The sequence below is a fragment of the Mesocricetus auratus genome, unplaced genomic scaffold (assembly GCF_017639785.1).
Source record: "Mesocricetus auratus isolate SY011 unplaced genomic scaffold, BCM_Maur_2.0 Super-Scaffold_100025, whole genome shotgun sequence".
Lineage (NCBI taxonomy): Eukaryota > Metazoa > Chordata > Mammalia > Rodentia > Cricetidae > Mesocricetus > Mesocricetus auratus.
This window is the reverse complement of record NW_024429206.1, coordinates 1,936,464-1,959,653: the sequence shown is the minus strand read 5'-3', so window position 1 is coordinate 1,959,653 and position 23,190 is coordinate 1,936,464. Positions and strand designations below refer to the sequence as shown.

Below are 23,190 nucleotides of genomic sequence, written 5' to 3'. Positions count from 1 at the left end.
TCGATCAGCAGTTTTTATTTAATTGTCGCAATTGGACAGCAAGCCTATGATTTGTCCTCAGAAGCTTCATGCTGTGGAACTCAAGTTCACATTGACAACAAGCAGCAGACATCTCTAATTCCTACAGATTTTCAGAGCCCAAATAAGGGAACAGTGTGTGCATGAGCAGTACTCTCTGCTCTTTGAAGTCCAGTTTTAGTTCCGTGTCGCACAAGTTCATGTTCATTCACTAAAGGACAGCAAAGATCAGAGAGAAAAGTCACATGAGCTTGAGCCTAAGCACTAATCACAGAACCCTTGTCCAGGCCCAGACGCTGTGGACCAGACTGCCTGATTCTTTCCTTCATTTAAACTGTGCCAGAAAGTCTCAAGTGTTAATCAAGCAGAAGCAGACCCAACAGGCGGACTTTCCTGGCAGGTACCATATTCTTAACCTTGGGAACCAGAGACCCCTGTGCACGGGTCGGTATTATGATGCCTAACAGCAAAGTATGTACTCAGCTCCACATGGCACCCATGGTGTACACAGCCTGTGCATACAGTCATTCTGTTGACTCCCAGTAGCTCCCGTTCTCCATATCCCTTGTTCTGTGAGCTTCTGCTCTCTGGCTCCACTAAGGGCCAGTAGAAAGTAAAGGAGATGGGAAGGAGAGAAGTTAGCAGCCCCTTTCCGCTTGGCAGTTGTAATGGTCCCCTTATTGATAGACACCACAGACAGAGAGACAGAGAGACAAAGACAGGAACAGACACAGACAGAGACAGAGTGAGACAGAGCTATGAGACACAGACAGAGACAGAACAGACAGATATAACACACATGCACAGATACAGACACACACTCTTGTAGGCCTGACGTGAAGACGGGTTCTGCTCTCGCTCCTGGCACTTTCAACACCAGCTTCCTGGCTTGCAGGTTTCTGGTCCCTCCAGGTGGGATCAGCAGGCCTTTATCATTGTGTATGTTCACACCCTTAGGGCTCAGTGCCTGGTCCAGGAACCGCCACACCCCTCCCCAAGTCGGCTCCAGCTATCTTCTCCACTTTATCAACTGCATGTGACACTAACTACAGGAAGCCACTATGCCCTCTGTTGGTGGGATTGGGTTTTGCATGCAAATGACCCCCCCCCACACACACACACACTCACAGCTTCAGTAGGTGGGGGTTGTTGGGGTGGGCAACTTACCACCGGCAGGCACAAGGCCAGGAGTCCGGTTCTCTTCGTGCAGTGGGGAGAGCTGTTCTCGCTCAGTGGGAGGCAGCACAGGCTCCAGCACTCTGAGTGGCTGCGGCATTTGTCCCCTTCTTGCTGGAGAGAGATGGCCAAGTATCGTCTAGCCCCCGAGAGGTCTTTCGTTCTTTCCCTCTTCTCACCAGGGACCCGCCCCCATGGGGACACCCATGGTCCATGCTCACCTTGCGCCAAGATACACACTGCAGGAAGACAGACTTTGCTGAGCAGTACCTGTTTGGGCTGTCGCCGGTCCTGATGCAGCATCTGCTGTAGCACTCTCCGTGCTCTTCACAGAGGTGCCCATTTGGCTGTGAGGGAACAGTGGACCAGCATTCTCTGCTTCCAGGGAACCCCCTTCCCTCCACCACCCTTGAGAACCTCCCTATCCCCCACCCAGGGGTCACTTCCTCTAGCTCATCCAAAAGCAGGTGGCAGTGGGGTCAGAAGGTGTCCCCTGCTGGCTTCTTTCCCTCCCTGGGTGTCACTAGGGGCCCCAGTCACCTTCCTCCAGGGCACACATTGCAAGAACACAGTCTGGCGGGTGCAGAATTTCTGTGGGCTCAAGCTGTTAGTGACACAGCAGTCACTCTGACACTCAGAATTGAATCCACACGGCTCTCCGATCCCCTGAAACAATCAGATTCTGTTTACCTGGCCCAGGGCAGTTCGGCAGACCCAGCCCCAGACGAGCTTCTCCGTTCAGATACCTCCCGTACCCACTCTGGCTTTCTTGAGTCAACCTCCCTCCCTCCGACTCTAAGCATGTTGTCTGGCCTGGAGAAGGGGAAGACAGATGGCAGCAGGGGAAGATGAGGACTGGGGACAGTGCAGGAGAGCACCGAGCCTAGCAGGAGTGGCGGACACCTTTGACCCCAGCATCCTCAGAGGCAGGCAAACCTCTTAGTTCAAGGCCAACCTCGGTCTACAGAGAGCATACCAGGACAGCTAAGACTACACAGAGAAACCTGGTCTCAGGAAAACCAACTCCCCCACAAAGTGTCTGTTATAGGCCAGGTGCGCAGAAGGCAAGCTGAGACAAAGGCTGTAGACCACGTGGCAGAGCAGGAAGGCGTGGGCAGGAAGGCCTGTGTGGTCTGAGCGGCTCACCTCAGAGGCCAGACGGAGAAACTGATTCCCAGAGACAATCACACAGGGTCACACAGGTAGCTCATCAGGGGCTAGCAAAGGGAGACCAGGGGTGTTCCACCCAGATCACCTTCGTCTTGCTTTTTAAAAAGAAAAGCAGCATTCTGGCTGTTGGTTAAAGGCAGGGTAACCGCTAAGCAGACAGCAGCTAGAGGTCAGTGAGGAGCCACACTAGGGAACACAGGAGAGAAGGCAAAGGAGAGGAGGGGAGGGGAGGGGAGGGGAGGGAGGGGTGAGGAGAGTGGAGGAAAGGGGAGGGGAGGAGAGAGGAGAGAAGAGGTGGGGAGAGGAGAGGAGAGGGGAGAGGAGAGGAGAGGAGAGGGGAAGGGAGAGGGGAGGGGAGGGGAGAGAAGAGGAGAGGAGAGGAGAGGAGAGGAGAGGAGAGGAGAGGGGAGGAGAGGGGAGGGGAGGGGAGAGGAGAGGAGAGGAGAGGAGAGGAGGGGAGGGGAGAGGAGAGGAGAGGAGAGGAGAGGAGGAGAGGAATCACATCCACGGGACCCAGTGTTGGGTGATTTGGGGACACACAAAGGCAAACAGAGATGTCACATTGCACAGAAAGGAACCGTAGGAGACCCTAGGAGAGTCCTTGTGTCTTGCCTTCCGGAGCATTCTCCCTATCTGCAGTGTTCTCAAGCTCCTCCCCACTGCGCCTGCCCGTATGATCCAGGCCCTTATCTGCTGCATCAAGACCCTGGGCTTCCCCACCCTGCCACAGGCCTCTGTGGACGTGATTCCAGACTTCTATCTAACAAGCAATCAGTGGGAAGGCATGGCCTGAGCTCACCTTGTGGGCTAAAAGCGGCCTTGTCTTCTTATTCTGGAACATGGATACAGCCCAGGGCAGCAGCAGCAGCTTCCACACCATGATGCCAGACATCACGGGTTAGGCCTGTCAGGGTTTTATGGAATAGTTTCTGCCCTTGGTTTCCAGCAAACTATCCCCTTCCCTCCCCAGTACTTTCTCTTACAAAGTAGCTTTTATAAATAATTAAATGTATTTTTATGAGTAGTTTTGGGTTTACAGGAAAAATGTGCATAAGGCCTGGGACTGTGTGTCAGTCAGTAGACTGATTGCCTAGCGTGTACCATGCCCTCAGTTTGATCCCCAGCCGTATATAAACGTGACACGATGGTGCATGACTGTACTCCCCACACTGGGCAGTGGAGGCATGCTGATCAGAAGCTCAGGGTATTGTTACTCACAGAGCAACTTCCAGGTCATCTCATCATGCTGATCAGAAGAAGCTCAGGGTATTGTTACTCACAGAGCAACTTCGAGGTCATCTTGGACTATGTGAGACTCTCTCTCTCTCAAAACAAACAAACAAACAAACAAACAAACAAACGCCTGTATGCTACACATTTTTAATTGCACCACTCGGGATGTAACAGCAGGAGGATCTCTATGCATTTCAGACCAGCCAGAGCTACATAGTGAGCCTCAGCCTCGGAATAAACAAACAAGCAAATAAATAATGGCTAGAGAGATGGCTTGGTGGTTAAAAGCACTTCTTGCTCTTGCAGAGGACAAAGTTCAATTCCCAATACCCACATGGTAGCTCACAATCATTTTTAAGTCCAGTTCCAGGGGATCCAACACTCTTCATTCACCTCCTCAGGTACCATAGGAACACACACACATTCTGTCACACATGCATAAAATAAAAATAAATGGCTGGGCAGGGATGGCACACGCCTTTAGTCCCAGCACTTGGGACTGTGGATCTCTATGAGTTTGAGGCCAGCCTGGTCAACAGAGTGAGTTCCAGGACAGCTAGGGCTTCCTCTCTGCCCCTCTACCTCTGCCTCTTGGGTGCTGGGATTAAAGGCATGTGCTATCACTGCTCAGTCAGCTCACCACTTTCCCACTGAATGGAAGCGTGACTTTATCTTTAAAGATTTATTTGTGTGTGTGTGTGTGTGTGTGTGTGTGTGTGTGTACCTATGGGCAGATGCCCGAAGGCAACCTTGCTTCTCAGGACATAACCTTGTCTTTTGAGACAGGATCTCTCACTTGAACCTGGGCTGGCTCTGGCTCCCCAGCACCAGAATTACAAGAGAATGCTACCACACTGAGCTTTTCTATGTGGGTTCTAGGCATGGAATGCAGGTCCTCATGTTTGTGCATCAGACACCTCATTGATTAGGCTGTATCCCCAGCTTGGTCCTGAACTTTAAACAACCCTGCCTCCCCTTGAAGGGTTGTTCCAAACATTAATTAATTTTTTAAAAAGATTTATTTTATGAGGATGTATGTTTTCCCTATATGTATATGTGTATACCAACTGCATATATGCTTGGCATCTGTGGAGCCCCAGAAGAGGGCATGGAATTCCCTGGAATTGAAGTTAAGGATGGTTGTGAGTCACCATGTAGGTGCTAGGAACTGACAAGAACAGTTGGTGGCACACACCTTTAATCCCAGCACTCAGGAGGCAGAGGCAGGAGGATCTCTGTGAGTTCGAGGCCAGCCTGGTCTACAGAGGGAGTTCCAGGATAGGCTCCAAAGCAATACAGAGAAACCCTGTCTCGAAAAACCAATCAACCAACCAACCAAACAAACAAACAAAAAACCCACCAAAAAACAGTAACTGCTCTTAACTGCTGAGCCATCTCTTCAACCCCTTGTATTTGTTTGTTTTTAAGACAGACCCTCAGTGTGAGACACAGGGTGGCCTTGAGTGTATGATCATTCTGTCTCAGTCTCTCAAGTGCCGAGATTACAGTTCTGTGCCACCAGGAGTGGCTACCATCATTAATTTAAGCAGGTGTCTGCTGTTAAAATGGGGAGTTGGCCTGTAAGTCTGGGTACATTGGCCTTCAAGGTCCAGCTGGCTTTTCCCCAAGCTCCCATTGGCCTCTCTCAGAGGAGCCTTCTCTGACTGGCGATATAGAAACCCTGTTTGTAGCACATGAGTTTTGTTTTGTTTTGTGTAAGGGATACAACACCTTGGTTTGTGCACTTCTCCAACTCTCCTTAGGAGCTCATTCCATGTAATCAAGCCCTGTCCCTCTGTCTGACACACTCCTGGCACTCAGATGTTCACTTGGTATATGACCATTGTCTCTCCCTGCCATCCCTGTCCTCTCCTCACAGAGATGAGCCTGCTTTGCTTGGGGTGACTGGGCATGGCCTGGAAAAATGCCAGAATCCAGACAGTGGTCATCAAGCCACAGGACTTTTTTTTTTGTAAATGTAATTATGAGGAAGAGGTCATATTTCTCCTCTTATTAGAATGTTAAGGGAAAACTCTAATACACAACAGAGTATTAGAAGCAATAGAAAATTTAGAAAATTGCCAGACAAGATCAACTTAAAACCCATGTTAGCCATAAATAACAGATTCATAGAAACTAGCTCATCCTTAGCGTCACTGAATGACTGTTAAGATGAAGACAGGTGACAGTGCCCACCTGTCTTCATGGATAAGGACGTCAAGCCCTGGCCTCTGACCCCTCTCCTCGTGTGGTTTGTGCAGAGCGTTGACTGCTGCTGTGGAGAGTCGTGGAAGGCCCCACCGGGGCCTCACTGGCAGGCAAACCTCCCCTCAGCCTACACCTGGGTTATGTGTAGTCACTTAGGAGAACAAGGAAACATCCCATATGATATTTGCAGTAGATATAAGCACCAGGACTACAACCCTGGGCAGAGAGTTGGTGATGTGTGGAGGGAAACTACACCCAACTACCTGAATACTATCTGTATCTCCAGGTTGCAATAATGGTCATCAAGGAAGAACAGAGGTTTTCACAAATAATTCAGGAACTGGGCCCAGTGGTTCAGCTCTGTCTTTCCAGCTGCTAGGGTGCCTAAGGCAGGAGACTCACAAATTCAAGGACAGCCCAGGTAACTTAAAAAACAAAAATAAATAAAATAGCGGGGGGGGGGGTAGAGAGATGGCTCAGCAGTTAAGAGCACTGACTGCAGCCAGGGTTGGTGGCGCACGCCTTTAATCCCAGCACTCGGGAGGCAGAGGCAGGTGGATCTCTGTGAGTTTGAGACCAGCCTGGTTTACTGAGGGAGTTCCAGGACAGGTTCCAGAGAAACCCTGTCTCGAAAAACAAAGAAAGAAAAAAAAAAAAGCACTGACTGCTCTTCCAGAGGACCTGGGTTCAATTCCCAGCACCCACATGGCAGATCATCACTATCTGTAACTCCAATATCTGACACCCTCACACAGACATACATGTAGGCAAAGCACCAATGCAAATAAAATAAATCATTTAAAAAAATAAAAAGAGAGCCGGGCAGTGGTGGCGCATGCCTTTAATACCAGCACTCCGGAGGCAGAGGCAGGCGGATCTTTGTGAGTTTGAAGTCAGTCTGGTCTACAGAGTGAGTGCCAGGACAGCCTCCAAAGCCACAGAGAAACCCTGTCTTGAAAAGCAAAACAAAATAAATAAATAAATAAAATAAAAAGAGAGCTGGAAATACAGCTTAGTGATTAGAGTTCTTGCTTAACATATGTGAGAGGCTGGGGGAAGGTAACATGATCTGAGAAACTGGTCATTTGAAAGCAGGCTCTTGAGAGCCAGGAGTGACCTGTACTGCAATTCCATAGTTTCAGGATAGCTTGGACCATGCAGCAAGATCCTGTTAAACAGGAAAGAGGCAGGGGAGGCGGCTGCAGAGATGGCTCAGCGGTTAAAAGCAAATTTGCTGGTCTTGCAGAAGACCCAGGTTCTGTTTCCAGAACCCGTGTAGCTGTTTACAACTGTAACTCCAGTTCCAAAGGATCCGGCGCCCTCTTCTGGCCAGGTATGCATGCAGCGCATAGACATAACATGCAGGCAAAACACTTACTATATGGGGTGTGTGGGGTAAAAAAAAAAAAACCACTATATATATATATGTATATATATGACTTATTTATTTGTTATGTATAATGTATACAGTGTTCTGTCTGCATGTATGCCTGCAGGCCAGAAGAGGGCACCAGCCTTGGCAGCTAAGGTGACTATGCTTAGCCATGGATAGGACACACCATCTGGGCTCCAATCCAGTCTTAGCCATTAGGGACTTCCAGGGACATTGAGGAAATTAACAAGCCTTTTGTGGACTTGGCCATCTCCCTTGGGAATTCAGGTGTGCTGGTTAGTTTTTGTCAATTTGATACAAACTAAAGACTCCTGGCAAGAAGAAATCCCAGTGGAGAAATGGCCTCTATTAGATTGGCCTTCAGGCATGTCTATGGGGCATTTTCTTGATTGACAGCTGATGTGGGAAGGCCCCGCCCACTGTGTGGTGTGCCAGCCTTGGGTGGTGGTCCTGAGTGCTATAAGAAAGTTGGTTGACGATGAGCTGGGGAAGGAAGAGCAAGCCAGTAAACATCCTTCCTTTCTAATCTCTGCTTCAGTTCCCTCTCCGGTTCCATTTGCATTTCTGCCCTGACTTCGCCCACTGATGAGCTTTGATGCAGAAGTAGAAACCAAACAAACCCTTTCTTTCCAGGTTGGTGTTTTGTCACAGCAGCAGAAGGCAAACCAGAACACAAGTTCCCGATTCGGGCTCCACCCGAGCCTCTGGTTTTCCGAGGATTTCCAGTGATGTCTTATTTGTTTTCTTGTGTTCTTCATGGGAAATCTCTGTGTTTCAAAGTGGAGTTGGACTGGGTTTGTGTTGGCTTTTGTTTGTTTCTTTGTTTGTTTTTTGTTTTTACTTCCCAGATTGCTTGAAGGCAAGCAAGGAACCCTGTGTAAGCAGAGGCTGAAGCTCAGATATTGCTCTCTAACTAGCATTCCTGTGTCCTGCTGCTTGTTCTGCGTTGGCCCTGATGGGATGCAGGGACTACAGGACGGAAGAGCTCGGCCCAAAGCAGACACAGAGTTGAGCATGGGGGGGGGCCCATGCCCTGAGGCTCATGCGAAGTGGGAATTTATTTCCCCAGCACAGTTAGGCTGGCCCAGGGACATTCTCTCCTTCCTCTTTGACTCCTAAACTGGGGACAGGCAAAGAGACAGGAGACACTGGGAAATGGGAGCAGGACTGGAGAGGCACAGGGTCTCTGGTTTCCTCCAGCACTCTGGTCCATGCCGCGAGCTTGGCATTTCCACTGAGCACCGGCTGTATGAATTGTATAACATCTACTCTGCCGAAATGATATCCAAAAGTTACTGTTTTGTCCACCAAGTGTCTCCCTGAGGATGAAGTCAACCAGTGAAAGGCATCTCAGAGAAGAGTCTCCTCAACAAACCAGCAGGACACACGGTTTGAGTTTTAGGTTCCCCAGCGTCAGTCAGTTATAAGTATCTACAATAAGCCACAGCTCACTGCATTGGAACATTTCATTCAAGAGTCTGGTTCAAAGCCGCGCGTTGGTGGCTCACGCCTTTAATCCCAGCACTCTGGAGGCAGAGGCAGGCGGATCTCTGTGAGTTTGAGACCAGCCTGGTCTACAAGAGCTAGTTCTGGGACAGCCTCCAAAGCCACAGAGAAACCCTGTCTCAAAAAAACAAAAATAAGCTGGGCGTTGGTGGCGAATGCCTTTAATCCCAGCAGAGAAACCCTGCCTCAAAAAAAAAAAAAAACCAGAAAAAAGAAACTTTTTGGTCCTGTGAAACAAACTGTGTAGGTCCGTACAAAAACAACTGTGGGGCTGGAGAGATGACTCAACCATAAAGAGTGCTTGCCGTGTTTGCAGAGGACCCAAGTTTGGTTCTCAGCACCCATATCAGGCAGCTCACAACCATCTGTAACTCCAGATCCAAGAGATCCAACACCCTCTTCTGGGTCTCTTGGATACTTATACTCATGTGAACACATACATGGACACAGTCAAATAGACACAATCAAAAATAAAATAAAATAATTGAAAAAAACCAACAGTGTTACAAGGCTGAGAAGATAGCTCTATCAGTAAAATACTTGCATTTCGATCACGAGGACCTCAGTTAAACCCCTAGAATTCATGTGAAAAACCCAGGTGAGGGCTGGTGAGGTGGCCCAGTGGGTGAATGCTCTTGCCTGTGAGCCGGATGACCTGAGTTTGACCCCAGGACCCACATGGTGGGAGAAGAGAAACAATTCCCACAGACTGTCCTCTGATCTCACACAAGCTCCCCCATATGAGGCACACAAAAGAAATAAAATGTAATAAAAGAGGGGTGCTGGAGATATGACTCAGTAGTTAAGAGCACATGCTGCTCTTCCAGAAGACATGGTTCAGTTCCCAGCACCCACATAGTGGTTCACAACCATTTGTAACTCCAGTTCCAGGGGATCCCATGCCCACTCAGGAATACACATGGTACATATTCATAATGCAATCCAAACACACACACACATATTGAAATATACATATTTAAAATAAATAATAAAAATAAGGAAAGGTGTAGGGGTGGGCATTTGTAATACCAGCCCTGGGTAGGATCCTTGGAGCCTGCTGGCCAGCCAGACTAGCCTAATTGATGAGTGACAGACCAATGAGAGACGCTATCTCAAAGCAGCAGAAGACACATACAAAGTTGTCCTCTGGCTTCCACAGGCACGCACACACACGCTTATACACACAAACGTACAAACCACCACCACCAACAACAACAACAAAATACAAAGCTGTGACCACAGCCCTAGGCACGCTGGGGGAACCAACCATAGTCTTTCACCCTCAGTTCCAGAAGGCCAGTTCTCCGTCACGTCTCAGCTTCCATGTTTCGCTTTTAAGGATCTATTTGTTTTTATGTGTCTTCGTTTTTGCCTGCAGGCATGTATGTTTGTGCGCCACATGCATGCGGGATGCAGAGAGGGTATGAGATCCCTTGGAACTGGAATTGTGAATGTGAGCCACCAGGCGGGTGCTGGGAGCCAACCCTGGTCCTCTGGAAGAGCAACAGTGCTCCTTAACGGCTGAGCCGGCTCTCAGCCCCAGCTCTTGTAGTTTTTATTTACTCTTCCAATTCAAGGCCAGTTGTACTCCTTGCTAGTCATGTGAGACACCCCCACATTCCCCATGGTGACCACTGGCCCTCTTCTCCCCCCCAGTCAATGCCTGTGGTTGAATCTGCCGACCACAGGAGTGGGGCTGACTGCCGGCTGCCGGCTGTGGTTTCATCGCAATTCCCAGATCACGTCTGCTTTGAGTGCCTGAGTTGAAGAACTTGTAGAAGGGTGGAAAGGACCAGAACTCACTCTTGCTTTCTTCATAGCAAGTCAAGAGTCCCAGATGCCCCTTGTCACCAGGTACTTGGGCCTCTATTTCCCCAGCCAAGGTGCAGATCCACATCTATTGCACAAACTCAGCAATCATCCATTCTGCATAGCTCTCAATAGGCTTCAGATATTATAAATGGAGCCACAACCTGAATACCTTTGAACTTCAAACTTGCTATGTTCTTTTCATGCTTGAAACCACGAAAAGTTTTTTGTTTCTAAGTTTCAAACTTTCTTATACGTCCTCTCAAGTTCACAGGCCCCGATTCCTGAGTTGAGCAGGATGTACTTCACACAGCCCAAGAACATTCTGTTACTGCCCATGAGAAGTTTGGTATAAAGGTCACAGATCAGCACTGTTCACAACACTGATCACAAAGGACTGCTGATAGATAGAAGGATAAATGGATGTGATCTATACATACACACCAAAACACAGGGCACAATGCTGGATAAATCAGGTAGTCACAGAAGGCAAATACTGTATGACTCCACTTATATGAGGGCCTGGAGTCATCAGCTCTATTGAGACAGACGGCAGAGTGGTGCCAGGGCCTCGAAAGGCAGTGTTTAATGGGAAGAGATGCTCTGTGGGGGATGGAGGGCTTTTAGGGGACTGTTGAGATCAGGCTACACTCTATTAAGTTATTCCATATTGTACAAAATGGTTTTTTTCAGGCTGTGCATTGCCCTAGAAGAAGCCATCTTACAATTAATTTTTCACTCTGTTTGAGATGATTGCAACTGCTGGGTAGAGTATCTCCTCTTTCCTGCCAGGTTCCACCCACCCAGGACAGACAGATACGACTTCTTCCTGGAGCCGGGGGAGACTTTGATTCTGCCGAGTACCCGGTGGTCCTACCTCCTTGCCTCAGATCCGCTCGCTCCTCTGTGCAGAGTGAAAGCAGCCAAACTGCAGTTTCCAGAACGCCTTGAAGCAGAGGTTACAGGTTAGCCAAGGAAATAGCTCTCTAGTCTCTGAGCTGTAACTCTGCTCGCCTCTGCTTCCTGCCCCACCCTCAGCACAGGACCTCAATGCATGGATATGGCCTACCACAGCTTCCCCGAGGTCAGGACCAACCAATAACGGCCAAACACACCCCTGGTGGGTGATGTAGGACACCGGCTCCTGGTGGACCACCCCTCCCCAGGACAACAACTCCTTAGGCACCTAGAGTCCCCCTAGTTCAACTCCCAAGATTCCACTGTCAGGTTCCTGTGTCTGGTACTGACTCTACCTCTGAATAATAGTCTCAGGGTGTTCTCATTTATCAATGCTTCTGTCTGTTCTAGAATGTGTGGGCTATTCATTCACCTGAGGGTTTTTTTTCTTGTGTGTGTGTGTGTGTGTGCGTGCGCGCGCACACACGCGTGTGTGGTTCTGGGGACTGAACCCAGGGGCTCACAAACATTAGGCAAGTGTTCCACCAACTTCTTGTCACTTCTTTTTTTTTTTTTTCTTTCGAGACACGGTTTCTTTGTGTAGCCCTAGCTGTCCTGGAACTAGCTCTTGTAGACCAGGCTGGTCTCAAATTCACAGAGATCTGCGTACCTCTGCCTCGCCAGTGCTGGGATTAAAGGCGTGCGCCACCAATGCCCGGCTTCTTGTCACTTCTTTATGATTGACTGTGTCAGGTACTTATCATCCTCCTGTCTCAGCCTCCCCAGTGGTGGGATTACTGATTTTGTACCACCATGCTCAGCCTTAGGCAAATTGAATCAGGCTTAAATCAGTTGAGAGAGGATGACTCACAAATCATGGCACCAAGATCAGTGGAGGTCCTTGGTAGAAAACAAGAGGCATGTAATCAGCTTGACGATTTCAGGTGGTGAGGTCCTGTCCAGAAGGGATCTGGGCAATTAATGGTCTGAGATAGGCTAAGGCCCAGCCTTTAGTTGCAAAACATTCTCTAAAATTATGCATTCTGTTGTACCAAACAGTTCAAATATGCACATGTTTCCCCAGCTGTACTATTAACAACAGCAAAGAGATTGGGGGCAACCTACATGTCCAGGATGGAATTATTTCTGGCCTCACTCTGAAGTACTAGCACAAGATAAAGTCAGACATAAATGTTGCATCTCCCAGAAAAACCCATCGAGACATGAAGACTCGTACGGGGCAGAGTTTAGGATGGGGAACAGGAATAGCTGCTTCAGGAGTGGGAGTTTTATTTTGGGGGTGGAAAACATGTTTTGTGTTGTCCAGTGAAGGGAACTGCACAACATTCAGCATGTACTGGACTCACTGGATTGTTTATATGCTAAGTGCATCGTGTTTCCGTGAAAGAAGACGGCTTAGCATCATCTCTCCGTGACAAAGTAAGGCATTTGGTATTTGCTTCAAATAACCTGGGCACAGGGGAGACCAAATCAGTTACCAGGAAACAATTTTGGTTTGAGAAAATGGAGGGTGAGAAATGGAATTACAGCACAATGCCTTCAGCGTCCCCACTCCTCCAGGGTGGGGTCCTGTCCTGAGAGCCTCAAATGTGGAAGTGGCGCTCTTCTTGGAGCTCTCTAGGCGCCCACCTCTCCTCCCTCCTTGGCACCAAGCTGGAGTTGCGACCCACCAACCATCAGGATGCACTCTAAGATGCACTCGGCCACACCTGCAAACTCCATCAGCTTTGAAAGAGGGCTAGACTGCTACTGTCACAATGGGCGGGGCGCGAGGCCACACCCCCGGCCTGCCCAGGAGAGCAGCGGGTGCGAGGCCCTCAGGCAGCTCTGGTGGACCGAGGTGCTTGGGTCATGGCCGCTGCACAGCCGGGGCTTCCCGCTGGGGCGGCCATGGTCCAGCGCTTGGTCCGGGGCTGTTGGTCTGCGTTCTGGGACTACGAGACGCCCAAGGTGATCGTGGTGCGGAACCGGCGCCTGGGGTTCGTGCACCGCACGGTGCAACTGCTCATCCTGCTTTACTTCGTGTGGTGCGCGGGCCGGGGCACGGTGGGCAATTGGGCAGAAAGCGATCCTTAGCGGGGGAGGGGGTTGCATGCGCGGCGGGAGCCCTTAGGGCCCCAGGAGAGGGACGACCTGCTCTTTCCAGGGTTGCCTCCAGAACCGGCACCGCCCTGTTCCTCAGGTACGTATTCATCGTGCAGAAAAGCTACCAGGACAGCGAGACAGGTCCGGAGAGCTCCATCATCACCAAAGTCAAGGGAATCACCATATCGGAGCACAAAGTGTGGGACGTTGAGGAATACGTAAAGCCCCCGGAGGTGCGGCGCTTCCTGCCCCAAACCTGAAGCTCCTCAGCGGTGTAACTAGTCTGAGTGAGCTGACCTGTCCACCGCGCTTTTATTTCTGCACCCAGGGGGGCAGTGTGGTCAGCATCATCACCAGGATGGAAGTCACCCCTTCCCAGACCCTGGGAACATGTCCAGAGGTGAGGCGGGTCGAGGGTGGTCCGGGAAACCCTAGGCCAGTTACAGAGTTTATCCTCTGACCTTCAGTCTCAACTCTAGAGCATGAAGGTTCACAGTTCCGCCTGCCATTCAGATGACGACTGCGTCGCTGGGCAGCTGGACATGCAAGGCAATGGTCAGTGTGCACCAGGGACAGTGGGGAAGACGGCAGTGTGGTATGTGTGTGTGTGTGGTGTTGTGTTAGCCCTGACCGCAGTCGCTTAACCAGTGTTTGCCCTGCAGGGATTCGAACAGGGCACTGTGTACCCTATTACCATGGGGACTCCAAGACCTGTGAGGTGTCAGCTTGGTGCCCGGTGGAGGATGGAACTTCTGAAAAGTATGCAGAGTCCACAGACCCCACTGCTAGTTTCCTTTGTCCTTACTAAGATCAGAAGAGCTTCTGGAAGCAGAGGGGACAGTGTCCCCCTCTCTCCTGGGCTTTGGGGGAAGGGAGAGTAAACCCTGTCTGTACCTTTGCAGCCAGTTTCTAGGTAAAATGGCACCAAATTTCACCATCCTCATCAAGAACAACATCCACTATCCCAAGTTCAAGTTCTCCAAGTGAGTCTGAGGGCCAGAGTAATACCAAGTATAGTGCCTGAGCAGTGTAGAGGCTTTTGTTGGGAACCAGGTGTCTTCTGCCACTCCCTAGGGGCAACATTGCAAGCCAGAAGAACCTGAAGCATTGCACGTTTGATCAGGACTCTGACCCGTACTGTCCCATCTTCAAGCTAGGCTTCATTGTAGAGCAGGCAGGGGAGAACTTCACTGAACTGGCACACAAGGTGAGGGAGGGTGCGGGGACAGCGAAGCTGGGTGCCAGTGTCTGCCCCAGGAAGGGCTTTACTGCAGTTAGATGCATCTTCTCTGTCTTGGCCAGCCTTGGCTGTTTGGGCAGAGCGGAGAAATGTGATCATGGTCTGTGAATGCACCTGCTCAATTATTGACACCTGGTCCCATGGCTGCTGCTAGTACCTCATTGTGCCTTCAAAGCCAGATACTCACTTGTTCCCCGAACCTTTGGCTCTGAGCTGAACCGACTCCCTTTGAGGGTTTTCTGTTCTATATCCCTCACTGCCTCTTGGCTCATTTCTCTGCAGGGTGGTGTCATTGGAGTCATCATCAACTGGAACTGTGACCTGGACTTGTCTGAATCAGAGTGCAACCCCAAATACTCTTTCCGGAGGCTTGACCCCAAGTATGATCCTGCCTCCTCAGGCTACAACTTCAGGTACCTTGTTTTCTGAACGTCTGGGTTCATGACACAGACAGTGATGTCTGCTTTGACTATAGTTCCATCTCCTAAAAAGAGGAAGTTGAGTGTGCACATCCAGTCTGGCAGCTTGGTCACTGCTTTTGGTTTACTCAACCCTAGGTTTGCCAAGTATTACAAGATAAACAGCACCACCACCACCCGAACTCTCATCAAGGCCTATGGGATTCGAATTGATGTTATCGTGCATGGGCAGGTACGCATGGCTGAAGGGTTCCGCCTAGGCCCGAGCTGGCCTAGCTCCATGTCCCTTATAGCCTCTCTCAAGCTCCACTTCTGCCCAGCAGTCCATGATAGTCTAAACTAAATGCGAGCTTGTTCTCTACAGGCAGGGAAATTCAGTCTCATTCCTACTATCATCAATCTGGCCACTGCTCTGACCTCCATTGGGGTGGTAAGAAATCCGCTTGGGGACCTGTGTTGGGTAGGGGGCGTCTGATATGCCCTAACCCAGTGGTGTCTGCTGACTTCAGGGCTCCTTTCTGTGTGACTGGATTTTGCTAACATTCATGAACAAAAACAAGCTCTATAGCCATAAGAAGTTCGACAAGGTGCGTACTCCAAGGCATACCTCAAATAGCTGGCCTGTGACCCTTGCCCTTGTCTTAGGCCAGATCCCTCCCCCACCTAGTCACTACCCCCAGGATCAGTCACCCAGCCCTCCATCAGGCAGAGGGTCAACTTTGGGAGAAGTGGCAGAGTTACCACTGGCTGTCCAGCCTCCTCGGCCTTGTTCCATCTCTGCTCTGACTGAGCAGGTGGTGGACACTCTTGACCTGCATGTGGGACAAAGGCTTCCTGTCCCTGAGCCTTCCCAACAGGACTCCACATCCACGGACCCCAAAGGTTTGGCTCAACTCTGATCTCATCTTCACTAAGCTGCAGGCCTGGATCTGGGAGGGCAGAGACAGTCTCAGCTGCTTTGGCAGCCCTAGGGAGGATTTGCACTTTGCAGTAGTCAAGCATGTCCATGTGCCTGGGAAACAAGAGACAACTGTGTAAGAGGACAGAGCCTTGCACTGGCCAGGCTTACATTCTTCCTCTTCCTAAGGCTTATGGGGAGAACTGGGTTTCTGCCATCTTTGTTCCCAACCAAGCGCCCTGCTTACCTGTCATACTTTTGCACAGCTTTCTGGGACCCAAAAATCTGAGCTAAGCCCTCCTGCTGTATAATTCTAAGCCCTATTTTAGAAGTCATAGCATGCTGAGCCCAATAAACCAGTAATGAGAAGCTTTCTGGTCTCAATTCTTTGAGAATAGCTGTGGACTCAGGAATAGAGAGAGTTGGTCTCCTTCCTAGGGACCCTGCATTCTGAGTTTGTCTGCATTCTTAGGTTGGCTAACCAGCCTGGGTTTAGATAATACTCACACCAGCCGAGGAGACCAAGGCTATACTCAGAATTCCTGAGCAGGTTAAGGACAAAGCCAGTACTAATATCAGGGTATGGGGTAGTTTAGTTACTGCATTTTTGCTGTTGTGGAGTGACTTGCTAGGCAAAGGCTGTTGGGAGCCTGGATCTTGGTTCCCTGGTGGGTCTGTCTATGCCGAATGCCACCAGAAGGTGTACCCTAGCTCAGAGCAGCGCAGCAAACGGTAGAGTGGTCAAAGAGCTCAGAAGGAGGCCCTTCAGTTTTTGTTCACATGACCTGAAGACGGTATGCTTGTGGTGCCTCTAGTTTTCATACCAAGCGTTTGCAGGATGCTTGGAAGCACACTAGCTTTCAATAACCCCAGAGCCTTCCCTTCCTTGGTCATGGACTTCACAGACCATCAAGTATGTTAATTTCCTCCATGTTTGGTTTATTAGATGTCCAATTCTAGACAAATTGCCCTTTCCAGTTGGGTCTCTAGGTACAGCTTAACAACCAGGGCCAGAGGTGCTGTTTTCTATTTCAGAATCCCTAAACTGACCTCCAAGTGAACCCAGGCCCAGTGCTATCTATGGTTGCAGTGACCTACCATGTGTTGCTATAGGATGGCTCTGCTGGGAGACGCGCCAATGCCTCTCAGGTCCCGAGATCCAGGAAGCATAGTTAACCATCTTCCTCCTCCCCCTATCTCTCTAATTTGATTTGATTTCCATTCAGAAGGTCCCAGCACTGCCAACTCAATCCACATTCCAAACATGGAGGACCAAGCAGATATCAGGTTTCTCCCTACAGACAGCCTGAGCTCATCGAGGTTTAGACAAGTTCCTGATGGACAGATACTAGATACTAAACTTTCCTTTCAGAGACTGAGGCTCCCTGTGCAAATACAAAATAGTAAGCTAAGAAGCGGAAACTATGGGGGCTGGAGAGATGGCCAGGCAGTTAGGATCACTTGCTTTCAGATGGAATTTGGTTCTCAGCACCCACACGGAGGCTTATTACAATCTATAACTTCAGTTCCAGGGGACCAATGCTTTCTTCTGCCCTTGCAGGTACCAGGCACACACAAGGCGCATATACATACATGCAGGTATTTATACACATGAGTTTGACAGGGTTTCTCATCTCTCTGTAGGGCTCTTATTATTTTGGGTTTCTGAGTTTGACACTTCAGCCGCTGCTCTGGTAAACTGGTCTGGGCCAGAAAGAAGCAATAGACAAGGGCTGCATTTAGCTCAGTGAGATGCACAGTTCTCTTATTTCCTGAGACTAATGAAAGGCTCTACTTATCTAGCAGAAGGGTCAGTGTCAATATAGAGAAGTGGGAACAGCTACTTACTCTACCACTTTGCAGTGCTGAGGGCATCATATTCTTAAAAAGGCTGGAGATTAAGCTGCTCCTTTAAGGGGCGTCAGCTTTAGTGCTCCAGGTCTCTGATGTCGCAAGGAAAAAGTGGTGACTGAGGACGACCCCTTAATAGATCTCTCTGAAACCTTATTTTCCTTGTTCCCTCAACAAGTAAGCCTAAAATCTTGCATGTGAGAAGGCATTTTTATTTTATTTTAATTTTATTTTTTTGGTTTTTTGAGACAGGGTTTCTCTGTATTGTTTTAGAGCCTGTCCTGGAACTCACTCTGTAGACCAGGCTGGCCTCGAACTCACAGAGACCCACCTGTGGCCACCATCACCCGGCGAGAAGGCATTTTTCTAAAATGTCTTACATAGGGTGTTCAAGTTTATGGTAAGTGACACATAAAAACCTTTTGCTTGTGGGCCTCAGGCTTATGAAGTCCTTGCTACAGTCCTGGTGGACACAGGGTGGGTTTCCATACAGACCAGGTATGTCAGCCCACCTTGGGACAGAGCCCCAGGTGTCACTCAAGACACTGGGTGACAACCCTCTTCAGACTTTGCTCTGAAGCAAAAACCCTGGGTCTCTACATGCTCAGGACCTGGATTTCCTGGAAAGCAGCTCAAATTCTACTCCCATGAAGCTGAGGGAAAGGCCCATTTGTCTGAAAATAAGCCAGACTCTTGTTGTGGTCAGGGCTCTGTATTGGCTTCTGCGTCCTCTCCGCCCCAATTTCAGAACCTATCTCAGGCTCAGAACAGGAGGCAGAAGAAAGAGCTGGTACGGAAGCAGAGAGCAGGAGCTTCAAAACTTGCTCACATAGCAGGTGATTGCTGGCCACAGAGCCATTCCCTGCTCCTGCTGCTTGTTTATGGCACCTTGCTGCTCCCTGGAAGGATTCTCTCTGCTCTTCCCGGACTGTAGCCATGAGTTTGGAGAAGTCCTGGGGTCAGTGGTTCAGGCATCTGGAGCAGGTATTAAAGTACCTGGTATGGGATGTCAAGGTGTCTTAAGCCTAGGCTTGCTAACAGTTTGATAAAGGGCTTGTCTGTAGCAGCCATGCTATGGTCTCCTGGAGGTATGACATATTGTAGTGCTTGGCAATGTTCTGGAAAATTCTAATCTGTTCCATGAAGACCTGTAGGAACAAAGAGACACAATAACGCTGGGTTCTACTCAGAGAGGAGGGGCAAATGACCCAGTGTGTCTGTGGGAATGGCCTACCTCAGTGTGGATGGTGAGAACAAAGTCCCCTGCACAGCTGCAGTACACAGGCATATGGGTCTCTTTCATACCTCGGCACTTCAGGCATACCTGAAACAAGGAAGCAGCACCACTCATCTTGGTTCAAAATATTATCACACTGGATCCTATCTGCGGCTTGCTAGCCATGTTGAGGAGGACACCTTCATGGAACCATTAGAAGTTTATTTCCCTGCTGCGGTCACATCAGGACTCAGTGCTCTGTTGAAATTCAACATTTCTTCATATCTTGCCAGCTCCTTCCACCTTGCTGTGGGTATCCCCAACCTGGATCCCCAAGGCCCCAGGGGTGTCCCATGTCCCAGCTGGCCCTGTCTCAACAGTTGCCCAGGGACATACCCATGGACTTTGCTCAGGTGCTCATAAAGTGCTGCCAAAGCGACACTGTTTCCTGTCTATTGTCTATCCCCCCACTGCATGGATCCAAGTGCCCACAGAAGGTACACACATGTGGACAGAATTAGTGGGCTAGGTGCATGGCTGAAGACTGACTCCTGGGGCAGTTCCTGGGAGGCAGGACCCAGGACCAAGCATGTTCTTGTCTTCCCTGAAATGCTGATAGTATTTGGAAACCCCTGGGTAGATTGGGGAGCTCACCAGGTCCTGCAGTGTGAAGGCCATCAGTTTCCTCTGCAGGGCTTCCACCAAGGCTGACTCAATGACAGCTGAGTCGTAGGGGGCCTGGCAATTGGAGCAGAGCCACTGAGGCAGAATGGCCCCATCCTGGGAGAGAGGGGAGGAGGCTGAGAAGTCAGTGTGAGTGGCAGCCATGGCCCACCTGGGCAATAGTACATCGGGCTGGTGTAAAGGGAAGATGTCAGAAAGGAATGCTGGGGCAAATGTAACTATTACCGCTCTTGGCTGCCCAAGCCTTTCATTTGTGATGAGCTGACATCATCAAGACAATTTTCTAGGATGTTGCAGTGGAATAGGTTGGGGCACTGGGCTGTATACTAGAGGTTGGGCTATATGCTCTAATCACTTTGGATATTTAGAGATTCTGATCACCAGCTGAGCTCACCTGAGAAAAGGAGGAATCTTTACACAAGTCCAGGTCTCGGCAGAAATTACAGCTGTGGCAAATCACCTCAGGGAGCACGTAGGAGTGGCAGGGGTCTCTGAACTGGGCCTCCTCAGAGAATTCACCAACGTCTACCAGGCGAAGCAGGTCTCTGTTCAGCTTATTCACCTGATTTGTGATGTTTGTGTCCAGAGACAATACCTATGACAATCACAGCCCATCATGAAGTAGCTCCTAGGTCTCTCTGCTGCTCTGGCTGGACCAAATACCTCTTTTAAGCTCATTGCCCAGCATCATCTTAGCCTTTTCTCTTCCCATCTGGACACCTCAGGGAGAGCTGATTCTCTACCGTGGCAACTCTGTCAGTGAGTACAGACTTCACTGATGAATATAGTAATATTTCAGGTAAGAAACAGAGATTCTACATAATACCTTCCAGAAACCAAAGAGGGAGGATACCTTAACTTGTCTTAGGAGGTCAGCATCACCCCAATACTGAAACTAGACAAAGACACAGGCCATTAACCACCATGAGAAAGGACACAAAAACCCTCTACATGTCCTAGCAGATGAACCCATTAATATGGAAAAAACACATAATCCAAAAATAAAGAAAAGCACAGATAAGGCCAATTAAGCTTTTTTTTTTCCCTTAAAGACAAGAGTCTTACTCTATATCCCTTTGAAGATGCACGCTGTCCTTAAACTGTGATCTTTCTGCCTGCCTCAGCCTTCTCTAGTGCTGGGACTGTACGAGTGAGCCATCAATGCCCAGTCCAATTAAGCTTCCAAAGAGGTGTAAACATTCCTCAATGGAAAAAAGGCTCTGGAACTGATGCTCAGACAGGAAACTTGTGCACACTGTAAAGACAAACTAAAAATGGACCACAGATCCCAAAGTACAGTTTGTCCCAGCTTGTTTTCTGGGAAAGGTGGGTCAGTGACAGTCCAAAGTGGATCTGTGGAGAAGAAACATTCCTAGCTCACATGTTAAGCCCTAAGGTGTAGTCATTTGATATTCAGTGTTCAGCCTCGAGTGAAGCCCTGGGACGCTCAGATGGCACAATGAACAATAAGCGCTTTGAGTAATGACCCCACATGGCCACTGGTAATACCATCTTACCATGCTGGCCTGCCTTTCCCAGAAAACAAGCGCTGTCACCTCATTTGGTCTCAGGAGTCTGTTCTGGTTCATCAGGCCCATTGCTGGCAGGTAATCCAGGAGCTCCTTCCACTTTCGCCTGCTGTAACTTTCCCCAGCAAACCAGCTCTCCTACTCCAGAGCCTCTGTGCCCAAATGCAAATCCTGATGGAATGAATGGAGGATTTATACTTGCCCTCACCTTGCACACATATTTGATGAACTCCAAAGCAGGATTATTGAGCATCAAGTGTGAACCAGGGAGGACAGGGAACATCTCTGAGGGCTCAGTGGAATTCCGAGAGCCTGTAACTTTCTTCTGAATTTTCTGAGTGATGGTGAAGAAGCTTTGAGTGAGCTCATTTGCCACATAATCTTGAGAGAAGGTTACCATCCCTGGGAAAGAGAGTCTGCTAAGGGGCAGATTCGGCTGGCAGTGGGTATCTCCTGCCCATCTGCCTGTACCATCTGAGGTACAAAGAAACCAGGCCATGGCACACAGCAGCATCCTTCTGTGACCAGGGACTGCTCACCAGGAAGGGCTCCAGCTGCCCCTTTAGCCTCTTGGGAGAACTGGCTAGCCCCCTTCCTCTTCACAGGGGTACTGCCTGGGACACTGTGTCTCAACTCGTTCTTCATGCTATGGTACACAGCCACGATGTATGCTGCGGAGAGAGGCAGATAGAGGTCACAGGGCCTGAGAGTCAGTGATGTCTTGAAAAATACCCCAGAATTTGAAGGAGCCCCGTGGTTGGCCAGATGGTCAGACATACTCATCTGAAATGTCATTACTAGTGATAACTTATCTGCTGTCCTTGGAAGAGCCCAAAGTCAAGTCGAGAATGGGAGAATTGAATATAAGAAAAGAACTTGTAGTTGGGCAGTGCCCAGTACTCAGGCTACAGTCTCTGAGTTTGAGGCCAGTCTGGTCTATAGAGCAAGTTCCAGGACAGCAAGGGCTATATAGAGAAACCTTGTCTTGAACTCCCTCCCCCCAAATTAAACAAACAAAAACCCCAAGCAAACAAACAAAAAAACCTTTGCTGATGTCTCAATTCATTCTTTTTTTTGTTTTGTTTTTTGGTTTTTCGAGACAGGGTTTCTCTGTGGCTTTGGAGGCTGTCCTGGAACTCACTTGGTAGTCCAGGCTGGTCTCGAACTCACAGAGATCCGCCTGCCTCTGCCTCCCGAGTGCTGGGATTAAAGGCGTGCGCCACCAACGCCCGGCTCTGAATTCATTCTTAGAAAAGTGAACACATAGGTCAAGGATGGCATGTGAAAACAGATCCTTAACAGCAAATGCTGACAATACCCTAAAATCTGAACCCACATACCTAGAATATGGGTTTCTCTGTGTATCTCTGTCTGTTCTGGAACTTGTTCTGTAAATCAGACTAGCCTTGAACTCATGAACTCAGACATCCACCTGCCTCTGCCTCTCTAGTGTTGAAATTAAAGGCATTTGCCACCACCACCTGACTAACCTGGAATATTCCTTGAGACAACTTGGAAAGGCGAAGACTCAAAAGAAGTAGACAAAGACATAAGCAATCACAGAGGAAACCACCTGCTGGTACAGACTTGTGGGGTGTGTGAGAAATCCTGTCTATCTGCCAAGAGTTTAATGTCCATGTTAATCGCTAGTTTTTCTGTTTTTAATGAGTGGCAGTGAATTATAAAAATTGTAATTTTTACACTTACAGAACATGATAACTAAGTTTACAAATACTTTCAAGGTAAAAGAGTTTTCTAGTTGGTGAAGCCCGAGAGGCCAGCCTCATTATTGTGTGTGCATACACGTTCCCAGGGATGTTAGCTATGAATCTACTAG

General features: G+C 49.2%; 3 protein-coding genes across 4 annotated transcripts in view; 1 reads left to right on the top strand and 2 right to left on the bottom strand.

Annotated features, from left to right (window-relative positions):
• Position 1: 1 nt before the first annotated feature.
• Positions 2-11,492, bottom strand: Lrcol1 (leucine rich colipase like 1). Its single transcript, XM_021236094.2, has 6 exons — positions 11,391-11,492; positions 3,164-3,268; positions 1,735-1,860; positions 1,416-1,541; positions 1,186-1,308; positions 2-229 (listed from the first exon to the last, which is right to left on the bottom strand). Exons 2-6 carry the CDS (start codon positions 3,254-3,256, stop codon positions 227-229), a joined length of 471 nt encoding a protein of 156 aa, XP_021091753.1. The 5' UTR covers positions 3,257-3,268; positions 11,391-11,492; the 3' UTR covers positions 2-226.
• Positions 11,493-13,253: 1,761 nt separating this feature from the next.
• On the top strand, positions 13,254-16,442 carry P2rx2 (purinergic receptor P2X 2). Its single transcript, XM_005085304.4, has 11 exons — positions 13,254-13,458; positions 13,614-13,749; positions 13,845-13,916; positions 13,996-14,071; positions 14,179-14,275; positions 14,419-14,499; positions 14,591-14,723; positions 15,039-15,169; positions 15,314-15,407; positions 15,540-15,605; positions 15,685-16,442. Exons 1-11 carry the CDS (start codon positions 13,283-13,285, stop codon positions 16,072-16,074), a joined length of 1,452 nt encoding a protein of 483 aa, XP_005085361.1. The 5' UTR covers positions 13,254-13,282; the 3' UTR covers positions 16,075-16,442.
• Pole (DNA polymerase epsilon, catalytic subunit) overlaps positions 15,268-23,190 on the bottom strand; it is a 52,693-nt gene continuing 44,770 nt past the window's right edge. Inside the window, exons 44-50 of one of the 2 annotated variants that reach the window (XM_040731462.1) lie at positions 21,893-22,024; positions 21,562-21,755; positions 20,219-20,419; positions 19,795-19,920; positions 19,159-19,248; positions 18,921-19,072; positions 15,268-16,187 (exon numbers count right to left, since the gene is read on the bottom strand). In XM_040731462.1, coding sequence (XP_040587396.1) covers positions 18,959-19,072; positions 19,159-19,248; positions 19,795-19,920; positions 20,219-20,419; positions 21,562-21,755; positions 21,893-22,024 — 857 coding nt within the window. In that variant the 3' untranslated portion in view covers positions 15,268-16,187; positions 18,921-18,958. Of the gene's footprint in view, positions 16,188-16,991; positions 19,073-19,158; positions 19,249-19,794; positions 19,921-20,218; positions 20,420-21,561; positions 21,756-21,892; positions 22,025-23,190 lie in introns of those variants that run through there. The other variant, XM_040731461.1, reaches the window with a different exon arrangement.

Bases quoted from the DNA above. Each gene is read 5' to 3' on its own strand.
- Lrcol1 (XM_021236094.2), bottom strand. From the start codon at position 3,256: ATGTCTGGCATCATGGTGTGGAAGCTGCTGCTGCTGCCCTGGGCTGTA. The intron at 1,861-3,163 runs GTGAGCTCAGGC...TGATTGTTTCAG, and splicing joins GGCCGCTTTTAGCCCACAAG to GGGATCGGAGAGCCGTGTGG. The intron at 1,542-1,734 runs GTGACTGGGGCC...GTTCCCTCACAG, and splicing joins AATGTGTGCCCTGGAGGAAG to CCAAATGGGCACCTCTGTGA.
- P2rx2 (XM_005085304.4), top strand. From the start codon at position 13,283: ATGGCCGCTGCACAGCCGGGGCTTCCCGCTGGGGCGGCCATGGTCCAG. The intron at 13,917-13,995 runs GTGAGGCGGGTC...TCTCAACTCTAG, and splicing joins CCCTGGGAACATGTCCAGAG to AGCATGAAGGTTCACAGTTC. The intron at 14,724-15,038 runs GTGAGGGAGGGT...ATTTCTCTGCAG, and splicing joins TCACTGAACTGGCACACAAG to GGTGGTGTCATTGGAGTCAT.